Here is a 14,860-nt window from a genome sequence, read left to right as displayed (position 1 = left end):
TTGCCAAGCATCAAATTAAAATTTTTTAATATCAAATAAATGTTTAAATTTATTGTAATTAAAAACTATTTTGTAATAAAAAATATTCTATATTTATAATGTGATATTATTACACTATTTTATAACTATTCGGCTTTAAAAATTAAAAACATAAATTGAATTAATTCTAAGGACGAACTTAAATACAGTGTTACTGTTTTCATTTTCAATTATTTGATTAATTTTGGCTAATAATTGGTACAATTACAAATCTGAATGAGGTGTTGATACTTTATCAGAGTAAAAAATAAAATAAAAAAGTATGACTCTTCAGTGGCGTAGCGAGGGGGGTGCAAGGGGGTGTATCATGCACCGGGCGCCACTCGCAGAGGAGCGCCCAAATGGTCTCCAAGACAAACTATGTGTTTCTGGAGGGGAAGAGGGGGCCAATAAAGTGTCGGGCGCCAGTTATGTTCGCCACGCCACTGTGACTCTTCACGAGACAGGATGATTTCGGGAGGATCGACCTTCAAAAAATGGAGTATAATTTATGGGGTATAAAAATAGGGGAACGGTTTCTTGAGCATCGTGCCCGAAAATTATGACGAACATTAAAAAAGTAATACAAAGTAGCTCAGTATGGTTGGCCTGAAATAGCTATTGATGAATACTAGCTCGTGCATTATGTTCGGGAAAGTTAACCACAAATGACATTCGTTTACAAGTAAATCAATTACTACTTACCTGCGAAATGAGGACACAACGGCATGATGCCGGTTAAGTCGGTATGAGGTACGAGCCTCACAAGATGGAAAAATTTCTGTACGGCATCTTCGGTGGGAAAATAGTTCGTAAATTCGTAAGATATTAAACTGCTAAAAATGTCGTCGGGATCCAAGACGGGAGACGCCATTAGATTGAAAGTGAGAGGCATTTTTGTGTTTTACTTTTCTTCTTCTTTTCGTAATCGCACCGTAAGGGTAGGTGGGCGAGGCTACAATTTATATAACTTCGGGAGGATGAGCCGCGATCACCTGACCCGCATCCGGAGTTGTATTGAACCGGCAGGGCATGCTGCATCTGAAATCCCAAGGGAGAGAAACCTGAATGGACCGACATACGCAGTGGCTCCCTCGGGCTTACACGCCAGAAATATGAGTTCCGAATTGGTTCAGAGCTGCCTCATGGGCTCGTAGAAAAAAAAGAATAGACTGCAGTTGCCGTGGACCCGGGATCAAGTCCTGGCACACGTAACTGATGATATTAATTGAATCTGTAATTACAGGCAATAGATGGCGACTCTTTAAAATCTCCTTCTTTTATCATTTCGGCCATTCGGCCATTTGAATATTCGACAACTTTAATTAATAAACGTCTTAGTCATGCAGTAGTCTATTTCTACTACTGCTAAAGATTTAGATTCAAGTCCGATAAGAATTTTTGGAAAGTTTTTTAAAGTAGACTGAATCTAAGAATCTCGAAACAAATTCATTTCAATATATTTCATATGACGTCAATCAGAGAAAACCAAAAACTAGTATTAATCTAATCTTAAAATAACTACAGTCAAATCTTTGTACAGCGATTATCGATATAACGATGAGAAATATAGTTCTCTTGCCAATTCGTACTAGATTAACGTAAAACTTTTCCCTATTGAGCTACATTCTCTACTGCGATAAATCTCTATTTAGCGATACTGTACTCATAAAATACGCAGCATTTTCCTTTTTTTACAATGATAATAACGTAGTAAATGAAGTTCTAGTTAATTTTAAATTTATCGCTGGTTTTTGGAATGAAAATGTGGTACATTACTCTCTTAATACAGTACCTGCAATCAGTAGGCAATCAGTACAGACGGGGAGCAGAGATACCGGATTTAGCGCTTAAATTTTTTGGTTAGCACTTAAAATTAATTGTCAATTTTTGCTTTTTTAGCTTTAGATCAAAATTTTTGATAACATTTAACACTAAATGACAAAGGAATTCAGGTTTCACTTTTTATACAGCAGTTTAGCTCTTTTTGGGCTCTTTTTTGCCTTGACTCTATCTGTTTTTTCAAGAAATTGTAAATTACAATAAACCTATATATTACCTATATACTACAGCCAAAAGCCGCAAAATCTTATTTAGACTAGGTAGAAGTAATTGTAACAAAACTGTTTTAAATTTAAAACTAATGTAATTTGCAACATTAAGACACCCTTATATAAATAACTTCTGGAGAACTTTATGTTAAAATCACTTAACATAATAAAGTTCTCTTAGAAAATGTAAAGGGATGACATTACACTTATTAAAATAATTACAAAAAGCATTCTTCTTAAGAAATTATATTTTAGAATTAGTTTAGTTTTAATTCATTTCTGCTTAGGAAGATTTAGGTTCTGACTGATTTTGGATTTTGTTGTTTAACACATACTCTAGAAATAATATGCAATAAAATCACTTAAATCTTATAGTAGAGAAGACTAGTAATATTACATTTTTTCTCTTCTAATATTGTCTAACTTTGTAGAAATAACCCTATTTACAGTCCGACAATGTCAAATGAGGAAGGTGATACTCTTTTAAAAGTTCTCACAATAACAATAAATCTCTCTCAAAAATATTTTTTCTTGTTTGTTAAATATCGCTAGACGATTTTGAATGTATTCAGTTCTTTAAATTTTATTTTAATATTTATGTTTTTATTATTTATCTTTTGTCATTTTACAGGGTGGGAAAGAAAGCCACTTAACACTCTTGTTACAGAATATAGAATGAATCCAAAGAATGTAAATTGAGCCATCATGTAACGTGCATAACTCTGTAACCGTTGAAGGTAGGTGAATAAAATCTTTCAATCATTTCCTTGTGAAATTCTGGCCCTAAATGATGTGTCATATGACCCCCCTTCCCATTTACAGTTTCGGAGTTGCATTCAATATGGCCACCATGAAGACGGCGGCCGTGCGTGAAACACACATCTATCTGTTTCCTCCTTAGTCTAATACGTTCCTGACATGAGAGAATAACTGGATACATTCTATATTCTGTAGCAGAGGTGTTACAGAGAATAAAGATTATTTGACTGTAGCAGAGGTGTTAAGTTACTTTCTTTCCCACCCTGTCCATAACAATGTCTCTGTTTCAAAATTTCATTTTAAACAATTTTATAAATTCAAAAAACATTCTTACATCGAGTTTGATCGTAAATCGATCCAATAAATTTGGAATATTGTACAAAATTTAGAAAAGTTTTTATAAAATTCTTTATCCAAACATATCTTAAAAATTACAGAATGAATTGGCTTTTACTTGTAGAAAAAGAATGGTCTGAATAGTTTTTCATTTATTCGTATTCTAAGCATTGAACAAGTTTAAATACAATAAAAACCCCCACTATGGGTTTTACTATATTTAAAATTGTGACCTTTAAAATTGTTTTGCGATCACCAATGGTTCGAGCAAAAGTGGCCTCTGTGAAGGATGGTCTTTTAGATGGGTTTCACTGTATTAATTAATTATAAAATCTTAATTATAGTGGTAAAGATAAAGATATAGACTATATAATATATATTTAGCCACGATCTTTGATTTTTTAATCTAAAATTCTAAGAATATTCCTTTTAAATTACTTTTTATTAACAGATTTGCAAGTTAAAGACTTAATTGTGAAACAATAAGATTGGAGACTTTCATATAAAACTGAGAAGGAAATGTATAGTCAAACGAGTAATTATTTATTGTGACATTGTTTTGTCACAATGCCGGACTGCAATTTTTAATCATTCTTAATTTACTCAGTTTAAAATATATGTTCGCCATTGCAAATTACCGGTAGTAGTGTCTTGCCCCTGTACATCATACTTTTCCCGATAACAACAAAGTCATACCGGTCATCTATGTAAAGCCATTCAGGAAAAAAATTTAAATTGAATTCACGTGACCCTCTTTAGACCAGAAGTTCTCCTATAGTTAATCATGGCCTTCTGTCCTTATGCTTTCTATATCTAATCTCGACTTTCATCTATCTAACACCGTTCTCGAGATTAAGGAAGGACAGACAGTAAGAATTTGTAAGTCTGCAATTTTTTCAAATTGCATCCCAATTTAGATTCAATAGCGCCAGTTGTTCGTTTTGAAATGTACACTAAATCGAGTATAGCGTTAAAGTACCCTAAGAGTTATATACAGAATGTAATTTATATAAGTTTGAGTTTGAAAATCAATATCAATGTAATGCAATGCAAAATCGTATATGGTAAATTAACAAACACCGAAAAGTTTATTTAATATTTATGAGCAAGATCCGTTCACAAATAGTTATTGGCGCTTCACCAAGGTGGCACCATTTAGAGCGCGCTATATCGATGTATTTATTCCATCGTTTACAACGAATGGAAAAAGATCTTTTACAAAAAACTGAAAGAATTAAAGGCAATATTGAAATTTAATCTTTATGCTTTATTTTCTTTCAACATTATTACAGATTTTCTGCAAAACTATCACGATACAAAGATAGATTTTGAATATTTTCAACAATACATTTTTAACAGTAATATTACATTTTCCATTTGATCACAAAATTTGTTTATTGCAATTCTTTTTTTTTTCTCGTTAGCGATGAAGTCACTAATTGGCATTAGGAATTTTAAATATATCCTTTACCAATCTAGAACACTTTGTTTTATTTATCGATACTAATATAACAACGTACTGGTCACAAAATTACGTTTTTAATACTAGTTGAATAGCCATTAATTCTGTTTAATGGATATATTTTTATATGTGGATCAATACGCATGTGATTTTTTAACAACAAAGCTACAACTTATCACTCGAACTCTATCGATTACTGGATAATATATAATTGTTAAACAATCTAAACAAGAGCAATATATTTCTTCTTCTTCACGTTTTTTTTTTTCCTCTATATTTAATGTGTAAACAAGTAATTAGCACAAAAAAATATATCTTAGTTCTTTCAAACTTAAAATATATTCTGAACTTTTCTTAATGTTTTTTTATTAAGACACTAATTTATGTTTTTTTTCTAAGTAATATCTAATTTACAAATTGAGCATTTACTAGTGTTGTATGTATTTTGTAATCCAGTTCTATAACGAGTCTATATGAAAACATATAGAAGTGACTAGTCTATATCAAAAACAAAATTGTAAATACTTGAAGACGAAAACTGGATGTTGTTGTTGGCATATCATATCGATTACGTTGAGATGAAAATATTCATCTGGATAACTACTGGCTGCTTTACTATACGCAATATAGCACGTTACGGCAGAGTTAGCCGTGGGTAGATTCTTCAGGCCAGAATCTACGCGTAAAGCTCTGAATGGCGAACACCATTCCTATCGACATTCGAATATTTTGAGATCACAGCATAAACCAATCTCGCTTCAGTAGAGTCGAGCGTGAGGCGACATGCATAAAATCCCAAAAGACGTGGCTAGTGTTGAGATAACGAAAATAAGAAGTAGGAACCGATCGATAACTAGTGCCACTTGTTGCCATTCTAATTTAATGGTGTCTCTTCTTTCCTGTTCTGCCAAACGGACTTCGTTCTTTTCGATCGTTTGGTAGACTTTATTTAGCACCTTTAAAAAATGTTTTTCGAAGCTTTCGATGAAGTTCGACGACTGAATTGTACTGATGCAATGGGGAGATCGAAATTTTGGAGATAGTCGACCGTTTTCCCACGTATCTCTCTCTGGTTGAATCCTCACTGGTAACGGATGTCGATTCTAAAAAAAAAAATAGTAATTTAAATATTATTTTCTTTAATTAAACAAACACTTATTATATACTTTATTTAAAAATAGTTGTTTTTCTATTCTATATTAAATTATTTGAAAGGTATTATTATATGATAATTTTCCAAGCAATTAATAATGAAATGAAACGTTTTATTAATTTTAACATTTATAAAATTTAAAAAAAATTAATACACTACTTTAAATGTAACTTTATGAAAAATAAATTTAAATAATATCGTTAAACCTAATATATTACATGTAATATTTAAAATATGAAATTATTAATTTATTCTAAATAAACAGTACATTAATGAAAAATATAATTCTATATTAAAATATAAAATTATAATAAAGAGTTATTGGTGAGATTTTTAAATACATCTAAAAACAATTTTGTTTAAAAAAATTAAAATATCAACACGTCTTAAGAAAGTGTACAAATGTGAATTTCTTTTCATAACATGGAAGCTCCTTACTCTTCTATTCGATTCGACATTGAAATCTAAATCCAGTTCTATAAACATCAGTTTGGCTAAGCAACCGAACACTATCCTCTTGACAATAGGAGGAACTTCTTTCCCTCTCATCCCACGATGATGAATATTCAACGTCACAACGGATAGTGCCGTGGCTAACGATACCAACGACATGACAACGGCATAATATAACCCTGAAAATTACGTAAAATTCGAAATTACTTTAATGAACGTTGTAAAAAATATGCGAGATCTCATTTATGTTAAGAAAATTAAATATTTTCGAAAAATCTTAATGCAATACCTATTAATGGCACCGTATCCGATGTCGGTGGCATACTCTCTCCGATCACCATCAGGAACACTGTCATGGACAAGAGTGTAGTTATACCCAACGTAACTTTCTCTCCCGAATCGGAAGGCATATAGAAGCTTAACAAAGCAATCCCAGTGATAATCATGCAAGGTAATATCAAGTTAAAGACGTAGAATAGGGGACGACGTCTTAACACAATGAAATAAGTGACGTCGGGATACGGTTCTTGACAACAGGAATAATAAACTTCGTTTCGTACGACGGCCATGTTAATGAGATCCCATTCTCCGTTCTCTACGTAATTCGATAAGTCACCTTTGTTAGTCTGAATAATCATATTGACTTGATAACCGTCGTAAGTCCAGGAAGCGAACTTCATGGAACAGTTTTGTTCGTCGAAAGGAAACCAAGCGACATTGATTTTGCAGGAACTCTTAAAAATAGCACTGGACAGCCATGTTAGATTTCCATCTGAAAGTACGATAACATTGGTGCTGAGAATGGCATTGTTGTATTGAGAATCTGCACTGAAATTAAAAATAAAATTTTATTATTGATATTTATGTGTTTTGTTTAACTAGTTATTTAACTTATACCCTAAACAATAAATTTTCTGACTGAACTGTTTAAAAATCCCGGTGATCAAGGTCATCGGAACGAACCGAAGAACACGATCGAGTTTGATATCTATAGAATTCTATCTGGATTACTATTGTCAGACAGAAATCTATCGGGATTTAAACAGTCTTTTTCTTTAAACCGAATTACTTGTAAATTTTAAATTCCCTACTACAGAACAATTTTATTGTTTACACTTTACTACTACATTTAATTCATAAAATGTGATACAATAATAATCAAATTAGTAGAGAATGAATACATTCATTAAAAAGCAATATACTTTATAAATTATTTGTTGTAATTAGTATGAAACAATACGTACTTTCAGTTTTAAATATAATGAATTTTATTTTATTAAATATTTTTATATAATAACATTATAACAAAAATCAGCTTTAGCTCTTACATTTAAATATAATTTTTTCAAATCCGAAAAAATTCTTCAATAAATCCATTAAAGAATTTGCGTACAACTAAATATTTCATTGTTTTATTATTTGCATATTTCAAATTGAACGTAATTCCGGAAAATCAACACTTGTATCTTAATTTTTTACTTTGATTGCTTTTATTTTCGCATGCCTAGTATAATAGAATACTCCAAAGAATAACAAACATCGAAAGAATTACGCAAAATAATATTTATTTAAAATATTTTTTAAACTTTATCACTGAAAAATATGTATTTTAAGTAACAATTATGCAAGAACGGTCAGGCTACGACTTTTCTCATGAATAATGAATAAAAATTCGAATTGTCATTAAAAAAGATGAAAGTTTCTCTTAAGCAGACTTCATTTTAGTGCATTTATTTTCATATCAAACGATGGATTCCCACACGTTTTTATAAATGTAATAATTCAAGGATTAAAATAAGAATGAAACCTATAGGTAATGTTATGAGTGTCATGCTTATCTTCCTGTATATCTCAGATAACCTTGAATTATATCCTTAATATTCATATAATCTGTATAATGATATATAAGTTATCATATTTCTTCCGATAAGCATGATTATTAATAAACGACAATTGCAGTATTATATTACCTAACTATCCTATTATGGATGTTCTTTTATATCTGTTATATAATGAATTCGATATTCTTCACCGTGGACGGATAATTTAGCTGTGATATTTATACACTTTTATTTATTTAATTATTAAATCCGTATAACATTAAACTTTATAAATTAATTTTACTGATGCTCTTAAAAAATTATTGAAAATTTTAGAAGTTTTATAATAAGAATATAGAACTTATATTTTTAAGTAGAATATTCTTTATATTTTACTTAAATAAATAATTTGAGATTTATATCGACAAAATCAAATAAATCCATTGGAATAACTATTACTATTTGCTCAACACTTAGAAAATATGATTCAGTAAAATGTTTCAGTTGAAGTAAAATCAATTCAGGATGGAGATTTCTACGTTCTTATGTTCAGAAACTGAGTTTTAAAATACAGTATCTTAGAAATATATTTTGAATGATTAGTTTGTAGGTATTATAAATCATACAGTACCTTGAATAGTGAAATAAACGTTTAGTTCTGGCCGTTACATCAATAAAATATTGGGAATATTTTGTTCTTCATCCAAGATTTATTTTAAAATATCAAAAGTTTAGAAAATCAACAACGATATAATTGCAAAAGTATCAACTAAATAGGATAGGGACTTAATAATTACGCTTTTATAGAAAACTTTCTTTCTAAATAAATAAATGAATAAATAAAATCAAATAAAATGAATAAATAAAATCAAATATTTTTTACATGCAGCATTTCATTTCTATGTATAAGCAAGTTATAAAATTATTATTGTAAATCAATATATTATTAACAATATAGTAAAACTTGCCCAAAACGGAACCTGAATAAAAAGTAAACCTGCCTAAAAGGAAAAAATTTTCAAAGACGGAGCCATTTTCTACGTTAAAAAACGTGTTTAAAACGAAAACTTGTCAAACCGGAAAAACATTCGGTACCGTACGATTCTGGTTTACTCAGGTTTTACTGTATGTTATTTGATGATACTAGATCCCTCAGATATTGTAATAAATAAATAAAACTAAATGCTACACTCGGACAGTAAAATGGCCTCATCGGTAAAATCAAAACTTTTTTAAATATACATTTCTAAAATTAAAATTTTGTAAATCTAAATTTACATAACCGAAATACGAACGTTTCCTAAAATCTCGAAATTATACATACTAAAATATCATTTACTATATTATAAAACGTTATATAATTATTAATTCTTGTAAAATTTAAAATAATTTATAGGCCTATACGAAATTATTGTCATACCGAAAATTAGGATGATTATTAAATTGTTTCGTTGGTAATTAAAGGTCGTCTGGAACTTATTAAGAAATTTACCGAAGATTCCAAATACTATGCAAATGCAACATAAGAATTTTAGATTTCAATGTTAAGAAGGAAATTCTCGATTGAATATTATGTTAAATGCGGTTGAGTGCAAAGTAAAAATTCTGTTTTCAGTTCATCGAAAATGTCTTGATTCGTTAATTATTGAAAAATGATCTATAATTGCTGAATAAACAGTATACAATTGACAAAACGATGCACCATTATTGGGCTGCAATTTGAAAAAATTGTAGACCTTTATTCACTGTCATCCGTCTGTCCGTCTGTCCGTCGTTAATCTCGAGAATGACATTAGATACATGAAAGTTAAGACTAGATGTAAAATGCTTGGTGACAAGAGGCCCCGATTAACTGCATAAGAACTTCCGATGAAAAACGAAAAGTCCCGATACTTTAATTCAAAATTTTATTTAATAGTTAAAGTTAATTGTCTAAAAGTTAGAATAAAATAACTTCTTACAGTTAGATCTATAGTTTTAGCATATATTTTTGTCGTTTTTGCTTTAAGTTTGGGATGCTTTTGTCATTTAACATTGCAAGATCAAGAAGCTTTGATTAATTCTGCTTTTCATCAGACAGAAATTCCAAGTGACATCTTTATAAAGACAATAGTTATGGATCCATAATTGCGATTAAATAAATTTTCTTTAAATTAACATTTATAATCAACATTTATATTAATTTCTATAAAAAATCCTTTTTTGGAACAAGTCTCAAACTCTTCAGTTTATCACATTCTTCACGGATGTAGCCAACTTCGAGACTTATCAGTTATCAAATATATTATATTTTATGGACTTTCCATTGATAATTATAGAAATTGTTTGCTTAATATATGAAAAACCAATTGTGTAAACTGTATAGTATGTTGATAAAAATAAATAATAAATCTTTTTTTGCCACTTAGTCACTTTTCTAATTATATTTGGCATTGTGTAGGGATTATTTATGACTATTACAAAATAAAATTATCACGTTCTATGATAAAGAAATTTTTAAAAATTACACGAAAGGGTATAAAGTTTAACAAAAAATTTTTTTCAAAAATAAAGAACACAAATTTACATTAATAATTGATATAAACGAATGCTATAATCGACTATTATTATAAATGCAGAATAACTATTATTGAGTGTAAATATAAAAATATTTTAACGCTGCTAAAAATTTGAAAATTTGAATTTAGTGAACGGTCTAATGATTTTTATATGGAAATCAGGTCAAGGGCGTCGCCAGGGGGAGGGGCAGAGGGGCAGTTGCCCTCCCCTAGAAATTCGAAAAAGTTATTTAAATGCTAAGTTTTAATTAAAATAATCTTCTTAGGCTTCTTGTAAGTTAAAGAAAATGTTTTATTTGAGATATTTCTTTTCCGGTACATAGTAAATGATTAAAACTTTATGAATCGTTTCTATTTTACCTACATACAATTCATATCCTCTATCAATTTACATCATCTTGCCCCCCCTTACCCATTGGCTGGCGTCGTCCTTGAATCAGGTTAAGAGAATACAGTACTATCATCTTGTTTATCTCTCAGTTAGATGCTACTAATGTTAAACAGACACATTTCAGATCTGTGAAGTCAATTAGAATAAAATTATCTCTCTTTCTAAAATTAAAAAAAAAAAAAAAAAAAAAAAGCAAAAAGAAAGAAAGAAAAAATCCAGCAACGGGTTGCTTAATTTTCCCGGCAACATTTAGTAGCGCCATCTGTTACGATATTTTATTTTTAAAATCTTTTTATATTTTTAATTATTATAAAATGGCAAAAAGTTTAATTTTGAGGGTGGGATGGGTTTTATAAAAAAAATTATTAATGCGAATAACGAGTAAAATCATCATTAAGTCCGACCCTACTGGAGATATGACACGACCCCTTTATCTCCCCACCCCGTCGACATTTAATCATCAAAATTTAATATCATCGCTCCCCCTAATGCACAAACCTTCCTGAAAAATTTCAAAAAATTTCGAAAAAGAGCACAGGAGTTATTAAGCTTCAAAGAGGGTGAACAAAATCGTGCCCCCCACACACACACTAACATTCATATATACAGAAAAAAAAACCCGAAGTTTTTTTGCATTTCTCGACGTTTCAAGGTCCCCTAAGTCCAAAAATGTCAAAATCTTGGGGGTCATTTTTGACCGATCGCTATAATTTCCCTCTATTATGTATAACAGCCGGAGAAGTAAAAAGAAAAGAAAGATAGAAAAAGAAACAAAGTACTTTCATATAACTATAGACAAAAATTTCCCAAAATTTATATTTTTCCTGAATATATTTACAGTTATATTTAACATTTGTTTTATCGAATAAATTCTTTTCTTGAGTTTTATTTTTTATTTTCCCCCCTCGTCAAATGCATGAAATTGTCTATTTATGTTTATAATTTCTGAATCAGAACACTAACAATTATGTTTAAAGTTGTTAACAATCGAATTCATTTAAATATTTGAATATAAATTGCTTTGTTGAAAGGCGATTCCTTAATATCAATTATTCCAAATTATGTTTAAGGACCATTCTTCTAACCGATATTAATTTGTGTCGAAATACTTCATAGGTATTTTATAACATTTATACAAAGCCATATATAATATAATAATTTTTAATTATATTTATATATATACATAAAGCATTATATTTATATTTATGTATATAAATAGATAGACCCTAATCATTATAACTTGATTCTATTGTTTATTGTCAGCTGACGTAAATAGGATGTAAATTACTTTAAAATTAAGTTTACTTCAAAATGAAGTTACATTTTCATATAAAATTAATTATTTAAAGAAATGGATAATAATTTCTTTAAAAGACTGTATATATTAATATTAAAACTCAAATTTAGGTAATCAATTTACGTAATTTATACTTGAATAATTTACAAATGTTAAAATCCTGAAGATCAAATTTCTAAAATTAAATCTTAATTTATGAAGTCTTTATATCAAAGTTTCGTAAACTGTACAACTAATTAAAACAAACGAGTTTTATGCATTTAAAAAGTTTGGAATAAGTTCATTTAAAATATTAATTTTTAAAAAAATCACAAATTATAATTAAAATTTTATTATTTTTAATGACATTTTGCAAGATCTTATCTTTAAAATATATATACATATATATTTATATTTCTTTTTAAATTAAAAGTGAATCAATCAAGAATATTATAAAAATAAATTCAAAATTCTATAAAAAATTTCAATTGTTTTTAAAAAAAATAGAGGAAGAAGCTCTCAGCCAATAGCTTATTGGTAAAACGTTTTTTAAACGTCGATACAGAATGCTTATTCGATAAACGATCAAAAATTACATACAACGATTTAAAATGGCTTATCTTGAATAAATACAAATAAAAATACATTTATTTATTCTCATATATTTAACACATTTTCATAGAAAATAAATTTACATGTATACCCTACACATTTAGAATATACAGTATACCAAGTACAGTACAAGTACCTGTATATATATATACAGGCAAGTATTGTTAATAAATTCAAATAGTAGTCTTTAATAAAAGTTAAATTCATGGATTATTATTTTTTTCGGAGATATCCTTATAATTAAAATATTAATTTTATCATTAAGCATGTCTACCGATAACACGACTAATTGAAAACGAAAAGCTAATATAAACAAGCAATTATTCTATTGTGACATCAACACAATACAAGGCTGAAATTTTTAATCATATTTTTAATTTGTTTAGTAAAATATATGCTCTCCGTCTCAAATTAGTAGTGGCTTGCCCCTGCACTAAATGCCTAAAATATATAGGCATTCTTTCAACGTTACCTCATGCGATTTTGATTGGGCATTCATTCGAAAGATAATGTATATTACAGCAAAGTTCTAGTCACTTCGTCTTCTTCGAAGTTGGCACTTGGGGAAGAGAGACAAAGACAAAGGGACACAACATATACAAAACATTATAGGAACTGTTCATTAATTAAGTTACGTATACAGTTAAGAGAGGGAGGAGTTACTAACAGTATATCTTTGTTCACGATGGACAGGAAAGGGATCGAGCATTGTCTATGTGGACTTTTTTGTTGTATTAACGGTATAAGAAATTTGATCTCATACGCCTATTTACAGAAAATATTTGCAGAACTTGTTTAAGTCATTTTTTTAATGTCAGGGGGTCTATAAAGTATTGTATACCTTAGTAAAGGAGAGTAGGTTTACCTGAAGTGCATCATTGTAAACAACAGGGAAGAAGAGGGTCAAAAAGGGTTTAAAAGCTGTACGCGTAATTAATGGGCGGCCTCATACTGGAGATGTAGAACTGTTTACTGCTAAACATATTTTTAGATTTCCAGAACGATCGAAACAATCATTTTGTTATAAATTGACAAGTTTTTTGGATTTAGTGACAGAAAACATCGACATTTCTTCCTGTTTAAGCTAAGCTAAAAATAATATTGTCCTTTGCTTTCCTAATACTTCAACGTGATCTTTTCGACATCACTTTGAAGACTAATTTCCTCACTGTTTACAGTCAAATTCTATCTAATGATTATTTTCATCCAAGTTTTCTCACGAAATTTTCTAAGGAAACGTTCCTTATAGGATATTTTTTAAGTTTTAGCACTTACCAATCAAATTCGGACAAAGATTATTAAATCACTGCCGGTTACATTAGTTTAGAAGTAAGGATTTAATAATAATCGCGTAGTTTTCAGGTCGAAAATTTGATCCAAACAGTAAATAAAAATATATAAATATGTATGAACTTGAAACCAACACGTGTATCGTGAAAATTTATTATTTTCCATAAATATAAAAGCACTGTCAAATCTTAGATCTCGATTATAAAAATAAAACAAAAATCATTTAAATTTAATATTAAATAAAATTCCAAAAATTATTTGATTATTATTAAATCTAAACTTCAAAGAGTATTGTCGATTAATTATTTTGATTCACTTCTTATTTTTCCATCTTCGTTTTCCTGTATCAAATAAAATCGAAGTTACAATGAATGAAAAACTCGGCACTAACATAATTATAAAATGCGATTAACTTCAATTTAAATAATTACGGAGAATATTTCATTTGTAAAACAGAGAATGTGATCCATAACGCTTTCTAGAGATTTTCGATTTAATCAAATTTAATAGAATTTTATTATTGTAAAAAAGAAAAATTTTAATGAAAAGATCGATTATCGAGTTTATATCATTTAGTAATTTAATTTAGAACGATCTATTTTTGTATCAATTGTTTGACCAAGTTCAAGGAAATAACTTTTCTCCGTGTATTCCCCCCCCCCTTTTAACAGATAACCGAGA

The 14,860-nt window shown here is 29.1% G+C and overlaps 1 protein-coding gene across 4 annotated transcripts in view; it reads right to left on the bottom strand.

Annotated features, from left to right (window-relative positions):
• Positions 1-4,457: 4,457 nt before the first annotated feature.
• The window catches only part of LOC136985775 (neuronal acetylcholine receptor subunit alpha-10-like), a 47,481-nt gene continuing 37,078 nt past the window's right edge, over positions 4,458-14,860 (bottom strand). For all 4 annotated transcript variants that reach the window (XM_067283127.1, XM_067283128.1, XM_067283126.1 and 1 more), the window contains exons 6-8: positions 6,522-7,060; positions 6,218-6,411; positions 4,458-5,729 (exon numbers count right to left, since the gene is read on the bottom strand). In XM_067283127.1, coding sequence (XP_067139228.1) covers positions 5,385-5,729; positions 6,218-6,411; positions 6,522-7,060 — 1,078 coding nt within the window. In that variant the 3' untranslated portion in view covers positions 4,458-5,384. The remainder of the gene's footprint in view (positions 5,730-6,217; positions 6,412-6,521; positions 7,061-14,860) is intronic.

Source organism: Centruroides vittatus, unplaced genomic scaffold, assembly GCF_030686945.1.
Source record: "Centruroides vittatus isolate TY-2023 unplaced genomic scaffold, ASM3068694v2 contig_979, whole genome shotgun sequence".
Taxonomy (NCBI): domain Eukaryota; kingdom Metazoa; phylum Arthropoda; class Arachnida; order Scorpiones; family Buthidae; genus Centruroides; species Centruroides vittatus.
This window is presented reverse-complemented; position numbering and strand designations above follow the sequence as displayed.